The 26847-nt window shown below is 45.9% G+C and overlaps 2 protein-coding genes across 11 annotated transcripts in view; one reads left to right on the top strand and one right to left on the bottom strand.

Moving 5' to 3' along the window:
- The window catches only part of DENND4A (DENN domain containing 4A), a 137525-nt gene extending 133408 nt beyond the window's left edge, over positions 1–4117 (top strand). For all 6 annotated transcript variants that reach the window (XM_088839919.1, XM_055437287.2, XM_055437286.2 and 3 more), the window contains one exon: positions 1829–4117. In XM_088839919.1, the coding sequence (XP_088696045.1) occupies positions 1829–1965 (137 nt within the window). In that variant the 3' untranslated portion in view covers positions 1966–4117. The remainder of the gene's footprint in view (positions 1–1828) is intronic.
- A 2908-nt stretch (positions 4118–7025) lies between these two features.
- Positions 7026–26847, bottom strand: part of SLC24A1 (solute carrier family 24 member 1) — a 51712-nt gene continuing 31890 nt past the window's right edge. For 2 of the 5 annotated variants that reach the window (XM_055437290.2, XM_055437289.2), the window contains 8 exons: positions 21648–21701; positions 19932–20040; positions 15907–15990; positions 14765–14856; positions 11172–11786; positions 10361–10450; positions 9587–9753; positions 7026–8562 (listed from right to left, as the gene is read on the bottom strand). In XM_055437290.2, coding sequence (XP_055293265.2) covers positions 8313–8562; positions 9587–9753; positions 10361–10450; positions 11172–11786; positions 14765–14856; positions 15907–15990; positions 19932–20040; positions 21648–21701 — 1461 coding nt within the window. In that variant the 3' untranslated portion in view covers positions 7026–8312. Of the gene's footprint in view, positions 8563–9586; positions 9754–10360; positions 10451–10838; positions 10916–11171; positions 11787–14764; positions 14857–15906; positions 15991–19931; positions 20041–20459; positions 20685–21647; positions 21702–26847 lie in introns of those variants that run through there. The other 3 variants (XM_088839920.1, XM_055437293.2, XR_008687347.2) reach the window with 3 other exon arrangements.

Raw genomic sequence — 26847 nt, 5'->3', positions numbered from 1 at the left:
ACTTAACATCACTAATAGGGAAATGCAAATCAAAACTACAATGAGATACCATCTCACACCATTAGATAGAATGCTGCTGCTGCTGCATCACTTCAGTCGTGTCCTATTCTGTGTGACCCCATAGACAGAAGCCCACCAGGGTCCCCCGTCCCTGGGATTCTCCAGGCAAGAACACTGGAGTGGGTTGCCATTTCCTTCTCCACTGTGTGAAAGTGAAAAGTGAAAGTGAAGTCGCTCAGTCGTGTCCAACCCTTAGCGACCCCACAGACTGCAGCCTACCAGGCTCCTCCATCCATGGGATTTTCCAGGCAAGAGTACTGGAGTGGCTTGCCATTGCCTTCTCCGATATAGTCACTAGATAGTAGCTATTCTATCTATTCTATTAGATAGAATAGCTACTATCAAAAACCCCAGAAAAACAAGTGTTTGTAAGAATATGGAAAAATCGGAACACTTGTGCATTGTTAGTTGTGATATAAAATGGTATAGCTATTGTCAAAAACAGTATGGCATTTTCCTTAAAAAATTAAATACAGAATTTCCACATTCTCCAACAGTTTCATTTCTGGGTATATATCCTGAAGAATTGAAGGCAGGGTCTGAAAGATATATTAGTACCCACATGTTTATAACAGTATTATTCAAAATAGCTGAAATGTGGAAGCAACAACCCAAGTATCCATTGAAGGATGAGTGGATAAGCAGAATGGGATATATACACAGTGAATTATTATTCAGCCTTAACAAGGAAGGAAATTCTGACATGCTACAACATAAGTGAAACTTTAAGACATTAAGTGGAATATGCCAGTCATAAAAATACAAATACTATATGATTCCACTTAAGAAGTACTTAAGTACTGCAAGAAGTCAAAATCATAGAGACAGAAGTAGAATGGTAGTTGACAGGAGCTGGGGGGAGAGGAAAAGGGTATTCTTGTTTAATGCAGGGGTCTCCAGCCTCCAATGTCTGGTGATCTGAGGTGAGGCTGATACAGTAATAATAAAGTGCATAATACATGTAATACACTTGAGTCATCCTGAAACCATCCCTCACTCCAGTTCGTGGAAAAATTGTCTTCCACAAAACCGGTCCCTGGTGCCAAAAAAGTTGGGGACTGCTGGTTTAAAGGGTATAGATTTCAGTTTCACAAAGATGAAGATGTATGGAGATGGATGGCGATGACTGCACAACGTTGTGAATGTATAGTAATACCGCAGAACTGCTGCTGCTGCTAAGTCACTTCAGTCGTGTCCAACTCTGTGTGACCCCATAGATGGAAGCCCACTAGGCTCCCCCGTCCCTGGGATTCTCCAGGCAAGAACACTGGAGTGGGTTGCCATTTCCTTCTCCAACGTGTGAAAGTGAAAAGTGAAAGTGAAGTCGCTCAGTCATGTCCAACCCTTAGCAACCCCATGGACTACAGCCTACCAGGCTCCTCCATCCATGGGATTTTCTAGGCAAGAGTACTGGAGTGGCTTGCCATTGCAGAACTGGGCACCTTAAAATGGTTAAGATGCTAAACTTTATATGTATTTCACCAAATAAGTTGGGAAAGGAGAATTTTAAACAGTTGATGTCTTAGTACTTTACATTTCACTGGTCTGTGCAACCTAACTCCAAAACTGTCGACTTAAAAAAAAAAAATGCTGTGGACTCTAAGTTCCCTGTTCCAGCTCTGAAATTCTGTGGTCCCTTAGTTGGCAGAAATGACCTAGACATTCCTTCTTTTCTCCTAATTTTGTGGTTTTGTAGTATTACCAAAACGTGATTGCTGATGATATCAAACATAAATTTCCTTATGCCTTTCTTGATGACTTTTTACAGATGCATTTGATAAAGAATATAAGATGGCATATGATCGTCTCACACCTAGTCAAGTCAAGAGCACCCACAACTGTGACAGGCCACCAAGTACAGGGGTGATGGAATGTCGAAAAACCTTTGGAGAACCTTATCTTTAAGATATATGTGTGTATACTTCCAATATGTATTCAGTGTATAAAACAACACTTTTAGACTCTAAACTTTTTTCTTCAATTTTTGAAAACACATTTGTAAAATGTTTCAGGAGGTTCAGATAGTTTATGTACAGAGTGTCTTAAGAAGAAAACAGTGACAAGTGGGAGAGAGCCACTTTGTTTCTCATTTCTTTTTTTCTTCTCCGGTAACAATAAGTATTTTTGTGATAAAAAAAAAAATTCCCTAAACAAAATTAGTCCCCATAAAATAAGACAGCTGTTTTGGAAGAGGCAGATTGAAAAATCATGTATGGAATATAAACAAATGTAAGATCAGAGTATCTCCTGTTTTCATAGACTGCTCAAATGTTTTGACCATGAAGTTGTATTATACGTATTTTAAATTGTTTATAGTAAGTTGCTATTTTTTTAATTTTTAAACTTAATATAGCAAACAAAATGAACTGAAACTTACGAAGCAAGGCAGTTAAGTGCTTATCTTCCTTGTCTGCCGCTATGTGAAGTGATCAGTGCAGCTGCAGATCTCTATATGTATATCTGTATTTTTTTATTACTTGAAAGAATGATTCCAAAATGTCAGTGCTAGCGTCAGTGTCGTCCCAGGATCGCATGTGAGAACTCCTGAGCCTGACTGCAGTGGGTGAGTCATGGCAGGGTGCGCACCGCCCAGACTGACTCACCAAGCCTTGTGGAAGGAAAGCCAGAGAGGTTCCAAGTCTGCTTCTGCAAAATCAGGTTCAGTATACCGTGATTCCAGAATTTTCTCTACTGCTACTAGATACATACCATACACAGGGGAAATAGCTTACACAGCCAAATATCAACTTAAATTTTAATATTCTACGTGAACATTTATGTTGGGAAATATGTCAATTTGTCCCAAATTTTACCTTTATTTTAATATCTAAAATATTGGGTATGATGCAAATTATAGTATATTTATCTGGAATATGACCTACTGGAGTATTGTTTATATATATTATATATAAATATTCAAAATATTTTTTCAAAGGTAGAAAAATAATAACTCACTAAAAGGACAGCCAGATAGAATTTCCCATATTGAGGAACTTGGCTTTTTTAGTAGGCCTTCTGAGTCTGGTTTATGAAATCTAAATCCAAAATATCCAGAAATCAGACAGTAAATTGAATGTTTAAGTACCATGGATATTAAATAGAATCTTAAAAAATTCTTGTAATCCCATCATTTCTAAGATCACTTTCTTTCAATAATTTCTGATAAAACAGGTATCCTTTAGCTGTTAGAATTATAGATTTTAATATGTTCATGTAGTGTGTGTTTCTACATCTCATAATGAAGGAATTCTCTAGCCAATGTCAAAGAAGGAAAAAATGAATGGTTCTAAATTAGATGTGTAGAAGCGGGTATGGTTTAGGACATTTGGACTTGGAGATATCTTAAAATCCTGAGACTCAGAACCATTCACTTGTAGAAAAAACACTTTTGCGTAAACCCCATTGGTGAATAACACCAAGCTGAAACATTTCACAGCTTTCTACTCTGGGAAATAATGGGGAAAACTTAAAAATGTAAAATTCACTTCAGTTAGTTTGGGGCTGAACTTGCTTACTTGAAAAATCTGGTGCTATGCACATGTATCTGCTTCTGCTTTGTAAATATCACTCTTGTCTTATCTTTCTTGACTATTTGGGTCCACACTTCACAATCTGATTCAGTCTTACGGTCTCAGAATCGTAATCATTTGAAAATTATCCCGTGAGAGAAACATCTGATAGGTGAGGCTTTTGGCATTGGTGACAAGCATCCGTCGAAACAGAATTCTGGGGTTCTATTCTGTTTTTTGTTACTGTTTTGTTTTGTATAAGAACAGCTTTCACTATTGATAACCTTGTCTTTAACACAAGCAGTATATATATGAATAGCAGTTTATTGATTTCAAATATCTAACCAAAAAAAGTAAGGTAAAGCCCATTCTTTATGATTCAGACTTATCTGGAAAAGTGAATGTAATTTTTTCTCCTCCCCCCACCCCCGACACCAAGTTTTGTTTCTACTTTTGGTTGGGTTCTATTTCCCCTATTTTTAATCCCCAGGGAATATTATTTGTACAAATTTACTCTCTAAAATTAAAACCTAAAACATGAATAGAAAGTGGTAAATCCTGATCAAAAAATATATATAGATTATCCTTTAAAATAACTCCATACAAACATTTCTTTGGTTTTCTGTTGACCATACATTGTAGAGAATTATGGTCAATCATGTTGGAAAGAAATACCCTTTTGCTACATTATCTTTTATTTTCTCTTAGTTTTGTTTATATGTTTACTAGTTGAAAATAAATCATGCCATGTCCTGGTATAACTTGTTTACTACTTCTTTCTTCCATTGTGTTTTGAATGTCACACATTTGTATATCATATTTGAATATTCAGTTTCTTCCTCTTGAAAGGGAGTTATGCAGTATTCTGATTTTTATCTTTTCTTTCTGATTGGGGGGGTGGATTTTTTTGCTTTAAAATCCTAAAGCCACTAGTTTATTTATTATAAGGTTTTCTAATAAAATCTTTCCATTTTTGTATGTGGAGAAACAGCCTCTGAAAATGCTGGTTCAGAATTCTAAGTGATAAGCTTTTTTATTTTATGCTGGTGATTACTGTGATACTTCAGTGCAACTAGCCAGTGCTACATATATGTTACATTGTGCTTCTACATATTTTGTAAGTACATAGTAAGAAAATAACCAGTTGTATGATAATGTGCAGTAGCCCAGCTTTATTTTGCTCACTGGAACTTGAAGGTTGCTGTTAGGCACTTTATCACCGAGCAGGAAGGGAAAGGCTGCCTGGTTGAGAGGGTCCTTGGTCCGCCTTTGTGCTAGTCTTACCGCTCTGCCCTTCCTGTTAAGATAAAAGTCTAAGTTTTATTTCAGAATTGACTTCTCTGGTGCCTGCAGGCCAGTTTACCTTAATATCCTCAGTGCTTGGTGTCTTCTTACCCCTTCATACTACCTTCTTTCTCTGAAGAGTACGTACATTTGCTGGCTTAATTATTATTTACAAAGTTAGTATTGCACAAATTAATACGGCAATTTCTGTCTGACTCAAAAAGCCAATGTGCATGTGTGAGATGGTAACAGACTCTTCAGATAAAGTTACTGTAGCCTTTCCACAGTTGCTATTCATTTGGATGGCTCTTTCCTTTTGCATTTAAAGATTTTCTTTTCAAACATAGTACTGTGATAAAACCCCTGGAGCAACTGATGGAATTTTCTGTAAATGAAATTCTCCATATTGACCGGGTTATCACAGAAGGACCTGAGGACAACCTTAGGCCAGGGTGTCCTGCTTGGCTCTAGTGACTCCACAGGGATGGACAACCCTGATCATCGGCCCTCTCTTTGTACTTTTCATGTTCAGTTCAGTCGCTCAGTCGTGTCTGACTCTTTGTGATCCCATAGACTGTAGTACACCAGGCTTCCCTGTCCATCACCAACTCCCGGAGCTTGCTCAAAGTCATGTCCATCGAGTCGGTGATGCCCTCCAACCATCTCATCCTCATCTCATCCTTTTCATGGTAACCAGGCCAAAAATACACTGCAAGCTGCGTCTGCAGCGGGACTTTCCCACAAAAAGGGGGCCAGAGCTAAGGATATTCTCTGAGCCATAAGGCCAACTTGTTTTTCAAATGCATCTGCCAAGCTATGTCTTTTAAATTCCAATTCTTGCCTATTTTGGTACTCAATCTTTAAACAGTAATTGGGATATAGAATTTTTATGATACTTAATAGTATCATAAAAGGCCATGCCTCTAATTTGATAGAAACATTTTCAGATCTATATGAGAATATAATGTTCAAAACGTATAGTAACCATTTAAAAATATACTAATTTTAAAACATTTGGAATATATCCTTTTTTTGTTACTATATAGAATCTTACCCATTAAATTAGGAAGAGTTTTACATTTTTATAAATATGGCCCAAACCTGTTACCAGGGCCATCAAGGAAATGCAACCTCAACAGGGATGAAGAAGAAATCATCTATTCAGCCACTTTCTCCCAATTTAGATACTCATGTATGACAGGTCTGACTTTCCAGGCTGAATGTAACTAGCTACACAGGTCATTTAACCCATCAAATGAGAGGACCATCTAACCATTATCTTGACATTTTAAGATGGTACTTAACCTCTAAATGAGTACAATTTTAATAAATTATCAATTTGTAATATATGACAATAATCTTACTTTCAAGCATAACAAATTGATCTTTTAGAAGTTATACAAGTTTTCCATCTCCTTGCAGTCTCCGCTTTCTCCCCAGCAGGTGCTCACCCATCAAGACCCAACTTTCACTTTATGTCTTAACCTTTTTCTTCAGGGTGTGAAGTCAGAACTTCCTTTCTCAGCAAAGATAAATGCCAGAAACTTAGCAAACTGATCAGAAAAAGGATATTCTATCATTAATTGACTTTAATCGTTACATGGTGGTCCAGCACTTTCTCTCTACGGAACGTTTCACTGTCCATCCCTCCCCACTCAGTTGTACTGGGGAAGATTATCGGCTCCGAGGCTGGTGGTGAGGAGGAGCCGTCCCGGGGCCGGCTGAGACTGGGGGCAGAGACCAGGTGTTGCGGCCCAGAGCGCTGGTACTGGGAGCTCCCTTCCATGGCCACTGCCCTCTCTTGCTCCTAGGCCACAGTGTATGGGGACCAGGCAGTGCAGCAGCAGCAGTAATGAGATGACCAATTTAAGAATGTGGAATTTGAATATGATCCTGTATTCATCAGTCTTCTCTGGAGCAATGAACACATCCATTTTTTGTAAAATAAAAGATCATTGGGACTCACAATTTATTGAAGTTTAGTAAAAGTCTTTTCCAAACAACGTAAATCTTGGGATTAGTGAGGCCATGAATTAACCAGCCCATCTTAGAAGATGGATTAGGGACTAAAGTACTTTGAAAACAGCCCTTCAACACCAAAATGTTCAGTTTTTTCCCATTTCACATCTGTCCAGCTATCCTCTAGTCTTCAGTGAATCCTCTCCTGTTTGTAATTAAAGCCGTATTTACTGTCATAAACTACATTCACCTGAGCTCCTTCTGCTTCAAAACCAGTGGCACAGCACTGTTTCATTTTTAATGTGCCCTTAACTTGATGCCAGTAAAAGGCAGCAAGCAGCAATATTTAATATACAAGCATTTCAGCTTCCACATGAAATGTTTAACCACACAATTTTTTTTAAAAAACACAAGCTACCTTGAAGGCAGTAACACTTTTTTTCCCTCCATCTTGGCACTGTGTTAAGCATTTCTCCTTTGTAATCGCCTTAATATCCACTTGTAATCCACACAAGAAATCAATCTTCCTGCTTTATAATCCTGTCTCAGATGACATACAAAAATAGCACTGCCCCACTGGATCTCTTGCTTTGTAAAGCAGATTTGGATCTACTGCCTTCAGACTCTTTTTAAACATTACTTTGTTCTCCCTCACTGGCAGCAGCTCCCACTGTTAGGTGAGAATATGCGGGGCGGGGCACAGAGCCAGGACAGCTTTGTTAGGATGTCTGATTGCTCAAGGTGACCGCCTGACGAAGACCACACAAACCTGGGTGAGTACGTATTTTTAAATGGCCCTCAGAATAGTTTTCCTCCCCTAATATCCACACCTTCCAACTGAACAGCAAATTATAACTTCTTGGGCTGCTTATTTTGACTTTTCAGAAATGCAACAATGAGAGCAAATGTCCTCCTTTGAAAAAGCTGTAAAACACTGATACACATTTTACTGGACTATGATGTGTAATGATAATTGATTCTTGTTATACTTTATCTATAGATTTCGTCCCCTTCAACTCACCAGTAACTAAACTGTAAGGAGTACAAACCTGATAGAAGCACACACTTTGAACAGTAAAAGAGGAGATAGCAAATTGCAGCATGTGCTGGGGGCAAGGGCCAGGAGGGTGAGACCACACCTGCCTTTTTTGGATCAGCAGCCCTTCAGGAATAATCAGGGAACTGTAACATGGGTGCTTGTCTTATTGCTATGACGCCTGTCCCAACCCTCACTCCGTTATCTCATTTTAGAAAAGCCTCTGACTCAGGTCCTTCTCGGCCTCCATGAAGGGGTGGTAGGAACGCCAGCCCTCCAGAGTCCTAATCCGCAATGAGCTGCAGGTGCTTCCAAGGGTAAACTTCAGCCCACATCAGAGGTTCTTGGCCACTCACTTCCCTCACCCAGATCAGGTTCCTTCTTTCTTTAATGTGATGAGAGGTGCAGTAACTTCTGGCATGGTTTTCTGATCCATGTCCATTTTGAGCAACAGTGACTCTGACTCAGACAGATACAGGGCAGGATATGATTCGATCTTCCAGCATCACACTGATTATCAGGAATACAAAGTACAGGAGGAACATGGTGAAGCCCAGGATCTTGTTCATTCTCCACTTGCATAATGCAATTGAAGAGATCACAAACAGGAGCATAAGAAAAAGCAAAACAATTGCACAGAACAAGCCATTGCTACTGACAGCAACAGGCTGCAATCCATTGATGAGAGAGAAAAGCATCCAAGGAAGGGGCAGGCTGCAAGACAGAAGAAACAGTGTGAATATTCTTTATGTTGATAATAGTCCCATGTACACAACAGTACTTCACAATTTACAAAGCGCTTATTTTTACACAAACACATGAAATAGAAAATATTCATTCATGTCAAAGGATAGAAAACGAAAGGAAAGGCAAGTGAAGTCGCTCAGTCGTCTATGACTCTGCGACCCCATGGACTGTAATCTATCAGGCTTCTCCGTCCATGGGGTTTTCCAGGCAGGGGTACTGGAGTGGGTTGCCATAGAAAATTAAGGTCCAGGGAAATTAAAACTATGTGCCCAAGTACTCACAGATAGTAACCAGAAAGCCTAGATTAAAACAAGTTTCTGGGTCTGAGTTTTCTTCATCATACTTTGTGGCTTCTATATGACTAACCTAAATCTCTAAACCCTTATGATAAGGCCTAGCTCAGGACATTTCCTGACACTTGTCAGTGGTTAGGGCTTGCCTCAGCCCTTTAACCTGCTCCACCCTACAAACACACACATAAACAAATGAAAAAAATCACAGCCACACCCAAATCCTGGAGGTGATTGGGGAAATGAAAACAGTGCAGGTGCTGTGCTGTGACAGAGCTGGGAGGAGCCAGTAAGCAAATCCCTACAGGAAAAGGCAGCATTTATTTGTTTATGCAAAATGCTTTTTAGAACCTCTGAGCAGGCAGGAGTCCAAATGCAAAGGAGCAGGAATACCAGAAAGTCATTGCTCCTTCCAACCCTACTTCCGCCACCTTGGGGGTCTGTGAGCCAAGCCTTCGACTGTATTTGGTAATGGAATTTAATGGACTTCGGTTTTCAATTTATCCATAAATTCCAGTCAGTCAGATTCCAGGCAGCATTTTAGTTCTATTATCCTATCTGGCTGTGATGAACGAAAGGAGGATACTTTGTTACCTTGTAGAAACTAATAAACGTCCTTTTATTCCATGAATAGTGAATGGACAGAGCCAACAGTGCTTTCCAGCTATGATATGCCTTAGAAAAGCCAGTTTGCCACTCACCCCACAGTGATATCAAATATGTTACTGCCCACAGAGCTTGATACAGCCATGTCTCCCAGGCCTTTCCGAGCGACAATCACACTGGTGATGAGGTCAGGAATTGATGTGCCTGCTGCTAGGATTGTCAAACCCATGATCTCTTCAGAAATCCCTATTGTTTCGCCAACCTGGTAAATAGAGAAACCATGGCAACAGCAGGTGAAAAATCTGAGGCTCTTTGAAGCACCAACCATGTACTACTTTGTGCAAAACCATCACCTTCCTCAGAGTTAACGTTCCCTTGGCCTGAGTGAGGTAGGGTCATGCAAAACTAACAGCTGGGGAGAAAAGAGAAAAAGCATGTAAACAGAAATAAAACTCTGTGCTGAGTGCAGTATTCCAGGTAAAGGAGAAAAGCCATGAGCACTCAAGAAGACTAATTAATGCCAGGAAGGAGGCAAAACTGAGCTTGCTCTCTAGTGTGTACGGTCTCACCAGGTGGAGAGAACTGGCCAAGGCAGGACAGAAAGCAGGGAATGAGGGTAACGAGGATGGTCAACTGAATCAGGTGGAGATCTTCTGTCAGATGGCAGTGTGAACAGAAGACAGAAGAGCCCTGCTTGAAAAGTACTACATCCCTTGGAGTATAAAGTCTACTTTTAAGCCTTTACAAACAATGTATAAACTACAAATTCACTCAGTCCTCGCCATTCCGTGGGTGCCAGAAATTCACCCAGAAGGAAAAAAGTCCTTTTGGCCCACCCATGCAGGATTTAGTTCCTGCCCCACACTCACCTGGTGAGCCCACCAAACCATGAGGTATGAGAACATGGCTATCCACAGGATGGATCCCAGGAAGGTGATAACAAAAAACTTCTTAGCCTCCTGTTTGAAAGTTTGAAAAGGAAGAGAAATAAGTTGCAGAGGCTAAAGGGCTCTGGCCTTTCTGAGAGAGCCCCAGGAGATCTGCGGGAGGAGTGATGGAGATGGTATGGAGATGTTTGACCTCTGTCTCCAGTGAGGACCTCGAAAAGGATGGGGTTAGTGGCCCACTGTAGATGGAACTAGACAGGGGGTTCAGCGTTGACAAAATGAAGAGAGCTATTTGTTTGCACTAGGACCAGCCAATCTCAGTGTCTGGTTTGACTTCAGCAACTTTTCCCCACTCTGCCCCTCTCTGGACCCAGACACAGAATACAGTTCCCCTCTGGGTGGAGTACGTTAGTCAGACCTTTCCCTGTAAACAGGAATACCGGGTAGAAATAGCACTTACAACCCTCGGTCTTCACAGCGTCGCTATGAAATACAGCGGGTGTGCAGTGGCATCATTCCCACATTCTAATCAAGAAACTGAGAATTTAAGGAGCGATTATTTCACATTGCTTATGGTGGTAGAAACAAACACATTCCAGGGCCTCCCAAGTCCATCAGTATGTCCCTTAGGTGCATGGTCCCCGCTAGAGCTGCAGGTTCCATCCCAGACCCTCTGTGGTTGAGCCCTGACAAGCTGGTTTGCCCTATCACCTCCCTCCTCTGAGTGGGCATGCGGAGAGGCCCTAGAGCTTCCCTAAGGATAGGCGACTTGGGGACAGCAGGGCAAACCCACCAGCCTCCGGACGTCGGGAACCGTCAGCCACAGCGGGAACACAATGGGCAGGAGGAAGAGGTAAATGGCTTGCTTCCGCCTGGTCTCGGGCCACTCCAGGGACAAAGGCTGCTCATTTTCCTCCTCCTCCTCCTCGTCCTCCTCCTCCTCCTCATCCTCCTCTTCTTCTTCCTCTTCTTCATCTTCACTGTCACCTCCATCACCTCCCCCTTCATCATCTACATCTTCCTCATCATCTTTGGCTTCGCCTTGACTTTCAGCATTCAATTCCGGCTCTCCAGTTTCACCTTCACCACCTTCTCCTGCCTGGATTTCACCTTCATCTTCATCACCTTTCCCTTCACCATCTTCTGCCTGGATTTCACCTTCATCACCTTTCACTTCATCTTCATCACCTTTCCCTTCACCATCTTCTGCCTGGATTTCACCTTCATCTTCATCATCTCCTCTCCTTTCTGCCAGGATGTCACCTTCGCTTTCATTCTCTCCTTTTCCTTCCCTTTCACCTTCTAATGGAGCGTCGCCTCCACTTTGCTTTCCATTTTCACCTTCGGCAGGGGCCTCCACCTCACCACCTGTCCTTCCACCTGTGCTGTCAGCTTCAGCCCCTACTCCCTGCAATCCAAAACCAACAGATTAATGGGACATGACTGCTCTGTTTGCTCCCTTTCCCATTTTGCCCCATCATTTTTTTGTTGTTGCTCTCAGAATGTATCTAAAAGCTTGAGTATGAGGAAGAAACAAGTGTAATCATTCAGCAGAATTCCCTTTACAACACTCCAGCCCTGTCTTTGTTTGATCATTTCTAGGGGTGAAGAACTCACCACCTAAAGCAGTTTCTGTCATCCTGACAACTCTGATTGGTTTGAAGTCCAAAATTTATACCAAAGTTCACTCCACCCGCTGTGTATAGGTTTACTTTTTGGAGCCACAAAGAACACTCTCCACACAGAGACAGCCTCTCTTCCCTGGGTTAAAGATTCCCAGGTCCTTCTATGGTTCCCCATACTATGTCCTACAGCCTCCTCCCCCTCTTGATGAACTCATTCTAGTTAGCTTATATCCCACGAGGAGGTTTCTAAAATAACACCTCACAGAATCCAACAGGATTATCATGCCCCTTATTTTAAATACAATGCTTCCATTAATGTTGCCTAAAATGGCATGATATGTTTTGGTGGTTACATCACATTTCTGAGTCCATCTAGAACTCCTCAACTGCTATATTGTGTGTGTAAAATGATGATGATACCAATTCATTGAGGGTTTTTATGTGCCAGGCATCATGCTAAGTAGCATAATAACAACAACACCAACTAGCACTTGCTATGTTTCCTGAGTCAGTTAATTTATCACACAGACAGAACTAAACCCACCTGACAGATGAAGAAGCACGGGTACAGAGTAGTTAAATCACCTGGCTCGTGGTCCACACAGTGTGTAAGTAATGAAGCTGGGATTTGAATGTGAATCGTCCAACCCTTGGCCTCTTAACCACAAAGCTACCCTGCTCCCCAAATGCCAGGACTGAATGAGATTTTTGGGTCCCAAACCTGGTAGCTTATTAGAAATACAGATTTCCTTGCCCCACTGAACCAACTGAAGTAGAATCTCTAGGACTGAAAACCAGGAATCTATTTTCATATGCTGCCAAGTACTTCTAGTAAGTGCATCTGTAGACGTGTTTGGGTACCATGGACTGACACCACATGCTCTAAAAGCCATTGATTCTTAGGGTCCTCAGATTAGGCTCCTAATAACTTATAACACTATGCTGATCCAATCCCCTGAGTAAATGACCCGAGCTGTGTGCTCATGAAGTCCATCATCCATAACAAATTTCATGAGACTGCCAATCCCCAGGGAGTGCTCAGTGATTCTAAGCTCTGCTGCATATTAAAATCACCTAGAGGATTTAAAGACATTCATGCCCAAGGATCCACCAAAGATATCCTGACTTCACTGGTTGAGTGGACCCTGGGTAGTTTTTAAAGCTTCCCCAAATTATTTTAATATGCAACCAGGGTTCAGACCACCCAAAGAAGAAATCAAATATTAATATCCATGAGGCTTGTGCTTTCAGATGGGAATGAATAATTCCTGCCCTCCCTTCCCCATGCTAATCTGGAGAAAATGACAAGGCATTTAAGTCAACAGCACCCTCTTCTCTGAGAACTGTCAACCCCAATAGCCCCTGACAGGTGGCTCCTTCACCCACGTTGCAGTCAAAGCACCCCACTCTCCCTGCCGCAGTTGACTGGATGTAGGTTTGAGCCCTGACCTGTGACCCGGTTTGAATGGACTCGCTGTCTTCTGAGACAGGGAGCCAGTCACGGTTGATCCTACTGTGGACTGGAGGGCTGGGGTGGTAGTTGAGGTCTAGTGTGCTAATATGGAAGCAATGAAGTCAGGCTGCCAGGAGTGACAAAGCCTGCGCATGGAGAAGGGCATGAGGGAGGGGGACATGCAGTCAGGCCAGCAGTGTCGCAGGTGCCTTCCCAGACCGAGGTCCAACTCACTGTGGGACCAAGTTTCACTTCCTGACCTGGGATCCCGGGAGACACCTCTGTACCCGCTCAACCCCATTTACTTAAGCCAGCTGAAACTGGCCTACTCAGGACACTTCATGCTACCACTGAAGATGTCTTAGACACTGAAGCCAAAGTTGCTGACTTAAGGATGAGATATAATTTAGTGCTTCTGGGTATCCAGTAGAAGAGAATGTCAGGGCTAGAATCTGTAAACCAAATGCACATATACTGTCAGTCACTGACCCCTCACTGGGCACGGGCAGAGCACTGTGTTTCTGGGGCAGGAGGGGAGGGGAGCAGCGGGGGACAGAGACCGCTCAGACTCGGAGCCTGCCTTCCGGAACCTCACCACCTCTCAGGGGCACTCGGAGAGACTCACAAATAGAGTACAGGGACGGCAGTGGTAAGGGCCCTACGAGAGGAACAGAGCACCATGGGCATTCACACTGCGGGGACCAAGGAAGCTTCATGGCAAAAGAGGCATTTACACTAGCTTGGAGGAATGGGTGAGATTAGGATATATGAAGATGTAAGGGAAAGGGGCATTCTGGCGGGAGAAGGCCATGTGAACCAAGGCCTGGAGGTAAAAAGCATGGAGACAAGAAGTTTGGTTTGGTTGCAGCAAGGTGGCAGAGAGGCTGTGAGACTGTAAAGGCAGCAGTGTCAGAACTCAGGAAGCCCTGCGAGCCAGGCTGAGGCACCTTGGAAGGTCCCAAGGCGTTTGCACAGCAATCCCGCTGCTGTGTTTCACACTGCCTGGTTTCACTGTACCCTAGCGGCCGACAGAAACTGCCCCCACCCGAATAGTTATTCTCACATTTTAACAGCATGCAACAGTTGGCCACATATTCTCATACATATTATCTCACTCCTACTAAGGTATTAAAGTGAATTAACTGGCCCCATAAGGTATTCGATCTTCAAAGAAAAGGGCAATGCTTACCCCAGAGGAATGAACCTCCAACAGCCATTTCCAATCTTCAAGGAAGGACTGACTTTTGGATGGCAAGTGCTTCCCTGGGCCTCTCAAATTCCTCCACCTGGGAAGAGGCTTGTGCCTACCTGACTGCCAGGATCCTCCTCCTGATCTCCCTTGACGTCTGGAGCAGGGGCTGGTGTGACCGTGACCGCAGGGAGCTTGGCCGGCTCCTCCTCTTTAAAGGATAAACATGGGATAGGTCAGACAAGCGTGCTGGGTGCTGAGGGCAGTTGGCAGAGATGGTGGGAGTGGCTACAGGGCTATTGGATTTGTCCACTTCAAGGTCTCATAAGGTCTGTTCGGGACACTCCCCACCAACCGGAGAAGGAAAATGATGTGTCGTGAATCTTTCCTGTCCTGTCCACAGAGATGTCTGCACATGAGGACAGCTAGCAGCAGCTCTCCTCACTCTCCCCGGATTTCCAGGCATTCACATCCTGGCACTGTGGCCAAGGATACTGTGAACAGCTTGGGAGAGAGGGCAAAACCCCAGCCCTCAGTGTCTGACCCTTCCCCCTAACCAGCTGCATGGAGAGGCACCCGAAGGTTTCCAAGGCAGCAGCTAGGGAGTCTTGGAATAGGATGGCAGGAAAGAAAATCGCAAAGTCTGGAGATCTGGATTTAGGGACACGCTCTCTCACTTCTTGGCTACCTGGCTCTGGGCAAGCCACTTGATCTCTCTGAGCTTCAGTTTCCTTGTCTACAGAATGGGAACAACGCTGCTGGACCCGCTTGCTGGGTGGATAATGCAGGCCTGGGGTGCTGGGCAGAGCTATCTCAGTCCCTCGTCCCAGCTGCCACACGGATGCTGGACTTCTGTGTCACCAGACCCCTGACGGCCCTCCATGACGGGGGTTGCTGGTCTCAGACCAATTCCCTAGCAGCAGTGTCCTTGTGTAGAAGTAACAGGAAGAAGAAACAGAGCCCAACAGACTCTCATCTGAGACAAGATTTAGCAAAGAAGTTCAGCACCCTCGCCAGGCCTTGCCTACCCTATGTGAGGAAGAGTATGAGGGAGCCATACAGAGCTGTCCTCGGGCCTGCAGCCACGTCAGGAAAGGGAGCAGAGCGGAAGGAGGAGGCCGGACGACAGCGGGCACGGGGCAGCGCCAGCTCATCGCTCCAGCTGACTGGCCCAGAGAGGACAGAAGGCACGCCCAGACCCTGGGTGACAGGAGGCAGGAAGGTGGTAGGAGAAAACCAACTCATCTCACGATCCTCTCACCTGGTTTGCTCTCTGCTTTGGCCTGAGGCGTGGCTTTTGCCTCCTGAATCAAGGTCTCCTCCTCCTTGTCCTTGGAGGGCCGGGCTGTGAATGAGAAAGGAGACACATCTTATCCAGGAACGCAGGGTCCCTGTTACAGCCTTCAGCTAGCCTGGTCAGCGGACAGCCAGAGCAGCTGAAGTGGGTGGAAAGAGTCCGGCCTGGAAATTACAACACGCGTTCTCCAGTCCTCCTAAGCCTGTTCACAGTGCCCAAGGAAACGGTAACCCACTCCAGTGTTCTTGCCTGGAGAATCCCAAGGACGGAGAAGCCTGGGAGGCTACAGTCCATGGGGTCGCAAAGAGTCGGACACGACTGAGCGACGGAACGGAATTCCCAAACTTCTGCCTTAAATTCCCTACATTGTCACTAACTAGCTATGACCTTCAGCTAGTCACTTCCCCACTCTAGGCCTATTTCCTTTCTGATAAAATGGCATGGTTAGACTTGAGGGCAACAAATAGTATTTATGTCCTTTATGAACTCAAGTGATGGCTGCCTGAGTGCTGAATTGAGAATTCTGCTCCAAGCTTGGCTGCAGAGCACCATGATTCATTGGTGATGTCTGAAATGGGCAGGGAATGGGGAAATAATGACAGGGAGGTGCTCCTGCAACCCTTGGACTAGACTGTAAGGTCTGCAGTTTACCGTCTATGAATTTACTAGAAGCTCTGCTCTGGCTCTGGGGCACTACTGGTAGCCATGTTCATATGCCTCCCCTCTCCAGTGGGAAAGGGAAGTGATGGATCATCAAGCTCCTGTCACGCTCCTTTCGACCTCAGACGCCGGGAACCCAAGCAGAGCCTCCTTCCAGACCCCTGTGCATGCCTTATGCTTTGCTGGTGGTCCGCAGAGCATCATGCACAGAACAGTGCTGTCCTGATTTCCAAAAAAGAAAAATGGGGACATCAACTCTCTCAATATGACTATGTTCCCGGCAACATGCAAAGCGCTGTACGTGTGTGCTTTCAGCCGAGAGGCACAAAGACCGAGGTGCAGGGGCTCAGGAGGGCCCTCCTCACAGCTGTACAGGCCGAGAGGCGAGGACAAGGGCACAGGTGACAGACAAAGCCATGGCGTCTGTTCTGGGGTCCAGGCTGGCTCTGCCCCGTGAGTGCTGGGCGGCCTGGGGAAGCCTGTGCACCCTCTCTACACCTCAGTGTCCCCTCTCTAAAAAGGCAACAATATGATATACTCAGAACATTGATGTGGGGGTCCAAGGGACAAAATAAACAAAAATACTTTAACTGCTGCAATTAAATATTGCTACATTAGCTTAGATTTTGGAGCCAGATGCCTGGGTTTGAATCCTAGTTCTGCCACTTGCTAGCTGTGGATCCAGCAGGGTGATCCTCTGTACCTCAGATTCCTCACCTATAAAATCTTCACAGAGTTGTTGAAGGAATGCATGAATTTATACACGAACATGCTTAAATCAGCGCCTGGCAGCTACAAGACACTGCGTAAATGTTAGCTACGACAACAATGATGAGCTGACAGCAATCGCTAAGAGCAGCTGCTCCACCCAGGAAGCAATTCTGCCCGCTGAGGCCCAGCATTCTAGAGGGTCTGAGTTAGAAGGGATCCTGAAGATCCTCTAGTCCAGAACACCGGCACACTGTGAAGATTTGGGAATCAAACTCTGCCTGGGTCCAGAATGGGTCCAGAAGCAGAAACAGGTCTGGAGTTTCCGTCTCTCAACCTGTCTCCTGAATAATCAGGGTGGTTCAGCTGCAGCTGCCTCTGGCAACTGGCTCCACCCCACAGAGCCATCACTCTGGCACGTGTGATCCCTTGAAGCATCCTGTCCCGGTGGGCCTGCTCAGGAGGTCCCATCAGAACTGAGATGTCAGGAAGTGGGTACTCCACTGCCTACCTAATGTAGACAGCTCCAGTGCCCCACGGACACTGATCAAGCACTGCAATCTTCTGCTGAACAACACATAACTTTTCCAAGGGCTCCCCTGGCCCCAGTCCTGGTGCCAAGAATAACTATGGACTGTTGCCTGGAGGGGCTGGCAGGAAAACCAGGTTCCCCTCTTTCTTCTTCTTCTTCTTTACACGCCCTAAGCTCTCATTTCCCATGCCACTAAGGAACGCAGGTCAGCTTCAGGGCCTTTCTCTGTTTCTTCGTCTCTTTCATATACACACGCACACGTCCGTGTGAAATCACCAGAAGAAGCATGAGGTACTAGAGAGGTAAAGCCCCTGCCCAGGGTAAGAGTTCAGACCACGGATCAGCTCTGTGGAAAGAGCTGGAACACTTGGAAAGGGTAGAAACATCTGGACAGCCATCTGAAAATAGCATACAGAAACACAAACATGTGTCTGGAAAGTGCTGGGAACAAAGGCCTTCATTCCAGCCCCTCCGGGATGGAATCTCGGGGTGCAGGATCAGGGCCGGCTTCCCTGAGCAGGACTGCACGCCAGCAACATCAGCAAACCCTCCCTGGGAGGGCCGTTCCATGCCCGCCACACACCCACATAAGACATGCTTGTCTTCCGGGGATGACTGGCACTGGCTCCCCCAGCGCTTGTTTCCTCACGTGGCCTCTCAGCATTCAGCATGGCTGGATCATCTCCTTAGTATCAATCTCCTCTGACCTCAGCCTGGCCTGGACATGGCCTGGACTTCACATAATCCTGTTAGGACAAGTAGGCCAGCGGGCAGCTACTGGTCATGGAAGAGGCTCAGGTAGGGGGCCCTGAAGGCCCATTCAGGAAAAGGTCTTTATCTTTAGGACTTTACTAGAGCCGGCAGTTCCACAAGGAGAGCCAGGCCTAACCCTGGGATACAGCTTCCTTCACGGCGCCCTGGCCAGATACACCCCCAGCACTGAGCACCCGCAGGCTGCCCATGCTGCAGACTGCACCCCGAAATCCCAGGGGTGCTGTTTTTTTGGAGCTGACATGGGGGTGGCCTCTCCCCATGTCTGTGGAGGCTCAGCTTCGAGATTTTGTAGGGAAGCTTTGATCACCTTATCTTTGACACTACTTTTCACAGCACAATATGCTTGTCTTAACAACCAATATCCCAGGCGAAGAAGACGCTTCAGGGTCTGAGAAATTTTGAAACCCCTAAAATCTGTTCCTGGGCCTCATGGGTCAGTCTCTGGTGTCACATTCAGCTCAGTCCTCAGCCTCCTGCCCAACTGCACTCCAACTCCTTGGCTTCTGCCCAAAAGTCAACTTCCTCGATGGGCCTCCTGCCTGGCTCCAGTTCTGCACCAGCGTCCCAGAGACAGAGGTGCCCCAGGAGAACAGGAGTGTACTTGAGGATGCCCTTCGGGGCCTGCAAAGCACATCCGAGACGGCTCTCAGGAAGCGGGGCACTAGGCAAGATGCAGTAGGTAGACGGTGAGACTCTCAGCTGTTTCTATCGTTTGTCAAGTTGGACTTTAGCCTCCACTGCACTTCGGACCCTCAAGACTCCCAGAAGTGGTCCTGCTGGCTCTTGGGGCTGTCCTTTGGGATTCCTGGCTGGGGGAGGGGTCAGCCAGCTTCCTAGGACTCCAGAGCCGAATACAGAGCAAAGGAAGGTACCAGCCAGAACTTCCAGCCGTGGGGCCCCACAGGAGGTGCCCCCAGAAGCAACTTTGGCCACACTATCTGGCTGGAGACTCTGTGGGACATCGGGGCTGACTCATGGGAGTGGGCTTTGCAGGAAGTCACTGAGGGCAGCCCCCACGTAGACCAGCGCAGGGCACGTGACCCTCTCGGCCTCACTCACTGCAGATGAACCCTTCCGTTTCACAGGAGGGACACAGAGACAGGGAGGCAGTGGGACGTGCGTAACTAAGGACCTCAGCTCCTCAGGGTCCTCTGGGTAAGGCTTCCCAGACCGCCTGCCCTCACCACCCACCTCCTCTGCTAACTCTCCTCCCACTCCCTCCCTCACTCCACTGCCTCTGTGTTTCACAAGTCCCAGTTCGTGTCCAGCTCAGAAGGGAAGGAGTGGACAGGGAGTCTGGGCAGGCCTTGCTTACCTTCCCCCAGAGGGTCCAGGCTGTGGAGCATGAGCTGGTAGATGGTGCTGCGGATGGTGCTGTTGTGCAGAGAGGCCGAGCTGCTCCCTCGGGTCAGCATGGACGAAAGCTGAGCAGGAAAGAGCCGCACAGGCCTCAGTGGGCCCCCGTCCAAGCCAGGGGAGGCGCCACACGGGGGGTTCATGAAAAGTAAAGATCGGAGCCTTATCTCGACGTCCCCCTCCCTTCACCTCAACAGGAGAGTCACAGTGCTTCCCTTCTCAGCCTCCCAACTCTTCCATGACTGGTTAATTCTACATACCAAGTCATTCCCCAAGCTCCTGACAGGGTGCAAACAATGTATATTAAGGACACCACATTCCTGAGGGTTTGTCCATCCCTGCAAGTCTACCCTCTAAGAAACAGTCTCACCCACGCACCTCACAGACAGCCCCACTCCACATGCGCACAGCCCCTGGCAGGCCGCAGAGAACCCCCGGGTGCTCTGTGACCGCCCCGGCCCCGGAGACAAGCAAGGCTGATACCCACGAACAGGAAAAATTCGGTCAGCAAGGCCGAGTGCTCAGCCGTCTTGGGGCGTCAATGACAGAGTTCAGAAGAGGACCCAGGTCTTCAAGATCCAGCCGTTTCTTTCCTACCCATGCGCTCGGGAGTCCGTCCCAGGCACACACACACCCATATGCATCTGCAGACACACAGATGCGACACACACCCACTCACAGCGTTAGAAAGAGACCAGAGCCCCACACAGAGCCACCTGTGCTCTGCTCACACCACCAAACTGAAACATAAAATGCCTAACCCAACTGCAGTTTCAGCCCCTCCCAGGAACGTACTCTTAACCAGTTAGTTTGGAATGACCTAGTTAGCACACCAGTGAGGTGATCTACTGATAGATCCTTGCTATCCCACAAAGGAAGGCGACCTTGCCTGAAGCAACCTGGAACTCCTTTCTATTTGCTAAATGGGATGCTGCTCAATTCAGGAATTATTGAATAAAGCCAATCTGATCTTTAAATTGACTCGGTTGGATTTTTTGTTCATTTTTTACAATAGCGACACACACAGAAACATCATCTGATTTACAAGGAAACATCCAAAGTCAGACGAACTGCTTGCTCAATCCTCCTCCTTTTCCCAACCAACCCTCTGGATCTGAACTCTTCTGCCATCTAGTGGCTATGGTCACACAATACTTCACAACAGTCCCAGAATTTTTGTAGGATGGGAGTTTCCTTCAGGACCCCGCCTCTTCTAAGGTCCCCATACTTCTTCCCAAATGCCCCACAGGCCAAAGGCAGCTAAGAAACAGTTTTTCAGAAACCTCACATCCCCTTGCCCCGCCCTTTGTATGTTTCTCCTAGTTCTAGGGCATTCCAAAGCCACAAGTAATTCGACTTTGTTGGGGCTACAAAGTGGGACTTGAGTTTGTCTAGTCCAGACATTTTACTGATGCAGAATCTGAGGCCCATGCTCACACAGGCAGTGAGCGGTGACATTCTGGGCTTAGCTCCCAAGCCAGCGCCCCCTCCAAGGCCACCTGGAGGTGACAGTCCCTCTGGCTCCCTCCCTGCTCACCCTGACAGAATTCCCAGGAGCTTCCCAGGCTTGAGCCCAGCCCAGGATCCCCAGCTTCTGGGCCACAGCGTCCCGGGTCTGTGGTCGTCCTCTGAAACCCTGCAGTGGCCCCCTGGGCAGACTCCACATGGCACCCACCTTCAGCTTCTTGTTATCCTGCTGCTCATCCACCACAACTGTCCCATCGCCCAGCTGCAAACAGGGACAGGAATCACAAGATGTTTAGAGAGACCCTCACCCTTCCTCCCTACTTCCCTATCTCTCCAGGGAGCCCTCGTGTGGGAACACAGAAACACACCCAGACATAACCTGGCTTCAGAAAATGTTTCTAACATGTCCCAGCCTGGCCTTCCACAGTCTGGCTTCAGCCTGCATGCAGTATTCCCAGTCAAATGTGTCCACTCACTGAGGCTCAGTAACCGCAGCTACACTGTCCTTCAGTCCCTCAGTGCCACCCTCTTCACCCACCTCAAAATCCTCATCACATGGCCTCTCCTCCTCTGATTGGAACCCTCTTCCCCCAACCCCCATGGTTCAGGTCTGCATTTATATGTCACCTTTCTCTGGGAAGCTAAGGTGTGCATGTAATTCTCTTTTATGGACGCCTGTTCTTTTCCTTCATAGCACTTTCCCCAATATATCTGTATGCTATTTGTATGGGATACCCTGGTGGCTCAGACCGTAAAGAATCTGCCTGCAATGCAGGAGACCTGGGTTCAATCCCTGGATCAGGAAGATCCCCTGGAGAAGGAAACGGCAACCCACTCCAGTATTCTTGCCTAGAGAATTCCATGGGCAGAGGAGCCTGGCAGGCTGCAGTCCATGGAGTCCCAAAGAGTTGGGCACGACTGAGCGACTAACACTTCACTTTCATTTGTATGCTGACAAACACAAATAAATTGACTGTCCCACTAGAACCTTAAAGATAGACTATCTATTTCATTTATGATACCTGCTTATAAGCCAAGCATAAGAACACTGCCTGGCGTTTAGCAAGGGTTCAGGAAATACTGGTTGAATGAGTGAACAGTCACCAATGGCCTCCCCCAGTAATCGCCTTTACCTCACCACTGCCTCCGCCATCCCTCAACCTCCATGGCAAGAAGCAGACCTGGACTTACTACACTCCCATCTCTGCCTGATCAGAAAACGTAGAAAATGCTGCCTGATTCGGGGCCACCCGACATTTACCCACCCAGTCTGCTTACTCATTCAGTTCTTACTTTCTGAGCACCTGCTGTCTACCTGCAACTGTGCTAGTGTTGTGGGGATACAAAGGTGTCCAGGGCATGGATTCTAGTTACAGAAAGGAACCAACACATGACAAAGCAGGATGTGCCTGAAGAAATGACACACAGATAAAGGCACTGCGCTAGGATCGACATGGAAGCCTCCGAAAAGTAAGTGAAATCGAGGTCATCTTTGAAGGGTGGTGGAGGTTTGAATGCTCGGACACATACTGCTGAATGGATGAACGAACATACAATGAATGGAACAAAATAGAAACAACAATATGACTATGAAGGGGGCATTGTGGATTTCTTGGACAAATCTGCTCTTTCGTGACACTGGGATATAAGAGGTTACAGCAACAAACCCCGCAACCCAGCCACCTCACTATTTATTATGTCCAATTCTCACCAGTGAGTTCTTAGAAATATAAGTGGCCAAGCTACCCTTTGGGATGAGTGGTTCCGTCCACAAGAGGAAAGGAGAGACTGACTTTTGCCCCATGAAGCACATGCCTAGTGACTTCTCTTCCATTCAGACTTATATAAATCAAAGTACTTCTCTATGGGTTCACTCTTCATTGTACATATCAACATCTTCTACCCTCAGTAGGCACTTCTAACTTTCTGAAGCCCTTCACATGCATTTTCTCACTTGATACTAACTCTGTGAAATAGACAAGACTAGTATTATTGCTATTTTGGCAGATAACAAGACGGAGATGCAGAAGGGGTCTGTGACTTGCCCACACTCACAACAATAGTGTCAGAATTCCCCACCCCATAATCTCTTTTCAGAGGTTTGTTTTTGTTGTTACTTTTACTAAATCAATGAAGTCAAATTTATATTTCCTAGTGGCTCTGTTTCAAACTATTGACATTTCAGGTAAATGGATGTAAATGTCTGCCTACATTTCAGTGTGACAGATGGGTCCATATATGGGCACTGGTACCAGCAACGAGGTGCTTTCAGAGTATGCCCTGATTACAAACACATTCCCCCATGAACCTCTCACGCCACACCAATCACCCCCCTCTTTCTTCAGCCCCACCACCCCACCGCCCCCTGAAAACTAACCGAGAGGCTGAGGAAACTAGGTCTTTCATACCAGCCAAACCCCCAACACCCATGAGGCATCTTGATGAGGATGAGCAACAGGGTTCCTTGCAGCCGCTCATGGGAATGGTGGCGAACAGGGCAACCCCTCAGGGGGCTTGTCCTCCTGATTTCCAATTCCTATCTCCCACTGGTACAGCAGTTAGCCACACCTCTCCCTTTCTAGATCATCCGAGACACAGTTCCTAAACTGAACATGCTAGTCTGTGATATTGTTTTAGACATTCATTCCATAAAGATTTTCTAAATCCCTGGTCTGAGCCCTAACTTCACTGAATACAGTCTAGCACCCTGATCCACTCATTTGTCTGGGCTGGAAACCTGAAAATATACCCAAATTCCTCCCCTCAAAGCTCACGTACAACTGTCACACCTAGCTCCTGAAAGTCCTCAAATGTGGCCTCATTTCTCTATTCTCCTGCCTACAATCCCATAACAGCCTCCTGACTCCTGGTCTGTTCTTCTGGTTCATTGTTCACCCCTCAGCCACAGTGATTTTCTGAGAGAAGGATATCATGTCCCTTCCCTGCACCTTGGGAGCTCAGTGTCCTCAGTGGGGAGTCTCCTTAGCTAGGCATATTCTAGCCTCCTGCTTACCTACAGTCCAGTGCTTGCCCGGTAGCAACAGAATGTAAGCTACATATGTAATTTTAATTTTTTAGTGGTCACATTTTTAAACAGTAAAAAAAAAAAGGTGAAATTAATTTGAATAATGTACTTTAACTCAACATATCAAAACTACAGTTCAACATGTAATTAATTTTAAACTGTTAACATGTTACCTTTTTTCTCATACATGTGTGCTCAGTTGCTCAATCATGTCCGACTCTTTGCGACCCCACGGACTACAGCCTGCCAGGTTCCTCTGTCCATGGGATTTCCCAGGCAAGAATACTAGAGTGGGTTGCCACTTCCTCCTCCAGGGTATCGTCCCAACCCAGAGACTAAACCCACATTTCCTGCACTGGCAGGCAAATTCTTTACCACTGAACCACCAGAGAAGACCCTTTTTTTCATACTAACCCTTTGAAACCCTTTCATATTTACAGCACATTGCAATTCAGACTAGCCTCACTTCAAGAACTCAGTAGCTAAAGTGTATTATTAAAATTAGTTTCACCTGCTTTTTTTTCCCCACTGTTTAAAAATGTGCCTTGGCATGCGTAAAGGCCAGGGGAAGGAGAGAGGGTGAAGCTGCACTGGCCTTTACACACGCCTAGGAGACTCCTATCCCTTCTTCCATCAGCCAACCCCTGTTTATCCTTCAAGATTCAGCTAAGCATCACCTCCCCTATTAAGCCTTCCTTGACTTTCTGTTGAGATGTCCACTCTCAGCAGTGCTAAATCCCTCAGCACTTAACTACATCATTACATGTGATACAATCAAGTTTAGTCTTTTTTTTTTTCTATGTAAACTTTTTATTTTATATTAGAGTATAGCCAATTAACAATGTTGATAGGGAGGGGAGTTTGGGGGAGAGTGGATACATGTATATGTATGGCTGAGTCGCTCTGCCATGCACCTGAAACTATCAAGTTTAGTCTTAATTTTCTGTCTTCCCCACTAAGGGGAATTTACCACAGAACTGATAAAGCTTAAACTTCAGGGTCCATTTCTCCTCTACACAAACCCTTCCAAGGCCTCATGTTTAATTTTGTAGCAATGGTTTTATATTCCTTTTCTTAAAGAGTGTCAGACCCCACAGAACCTGGATCAACTCCTGTTCCTCTGACAGGCTGAGCTGCTTGTGGGCTGGGACTGTGCCTTATTTCTGACTGTATCCCCAGTTCCTACACAGGTCTCTTACAAAGAGAGTCCATAAACGTTTGCCAAATAAACAAACATTGGAGCTCTTTAGGGCTTAATCCTAAACTCTCTCTCTCCCCTTCTCCCTCTCTTTCAGACTAGCATCAGCAGGTCCTTGATTTTAATAACCATACATTTGTTGGTAATTCACAAATTCCTACTTCCAGCCCGGACCTTGTTCATAAGATTTAAGTCCATTTGTGCAACTGCCTCTCAAAGGCACCCACTTGGAGGTGACATAAACCCTCAAACTCATTCCAGGGTGGGAATCTGTGTCTCCCCCGAACCTGATCTTCCTATACTCGTCCTTGTCTCACTAGATGGTGCTACCATCCACCCTGCTGCTCATGCCAAACTCCTTGACTTCCTCTCACTGGCCCTGCACATCCACACTACCACCAAGTCCAGATGATTCTGTCTTCAAAATACCTCTCAAAGACACATACACACAAATATATGCTGGATACCTACAATAAGCTTCTAACTGGACTCCCTGCTTCCACCCTTGCACACCTACCATTCACTTTGTACATAGCAGTTCAGTAGTGACCTTTTAAACATGATTCATTACATCATTTCCCACTGAACTTCAGATAAAACCCAAACTCCATACGTGAACCACAAGGCCCTGGTGAAGCAACTCTCCCCTTACTTGCTAAGTTGTGTCCCCACTCTTTGCAACCCAATGGACTACAGACAGAAGGCTCCTCCGTCCATGGGATTTCCCAGGCAAGAATCCTGACCTCTAATTCTTTCCTCTAATGCATCAAGGTCTGTCCCTGTCTGAGTCTTTGCAAAGGTTTCCTCGTCTTCCCCTATGGAGCATGGGGAAGAAATCCAGAAGAATCCTTATTCTGCACATGTCTACTTGGACTTCTCCTCCAGGAGGCCTCCCTTGCTCTCCCTGGTTGAAGGGGGCACACTGCCTTCATTCTCCATCACAAGCACCGCTTACTAGACAGTAACTTTCATACTTGGAAATATATCAACTTAATTCACTTGCTTATCATCCACATGCCCACTCCCCCACACTAAAACATTTTCTGTCAGTTTTATATTTCCAGTTTATTCAGGTGGCAGAGCATCTAGAAGTCATGCTGTTTTTTGTAGAACACCATGATTACCTAATTTCATATTTAATCCCATCACATACACTAGGGAAAAAAAGATTTCCCTGTTGTACAA

Source organism: Moschus berezovskii, chromosome 9, assembly GCF_049115385.1.
Source record: "Moschus berezovskii isolate FMDL1 chromosome 9, NW_MosBer_1.0, whole genome shotgun sequence".
Classification (NCBI taxonomy): domain Eukaryota; kingdom Metazoa; phylum Chordata; class Mammalia; order Artiodactyla; family Moschidae; genus Moschus; species Moschus berezovskii.
Note: the sequence above shows the minus strand (reverse complement) of the source record. Positions and strands in the feature narration are given on the sequence as shown.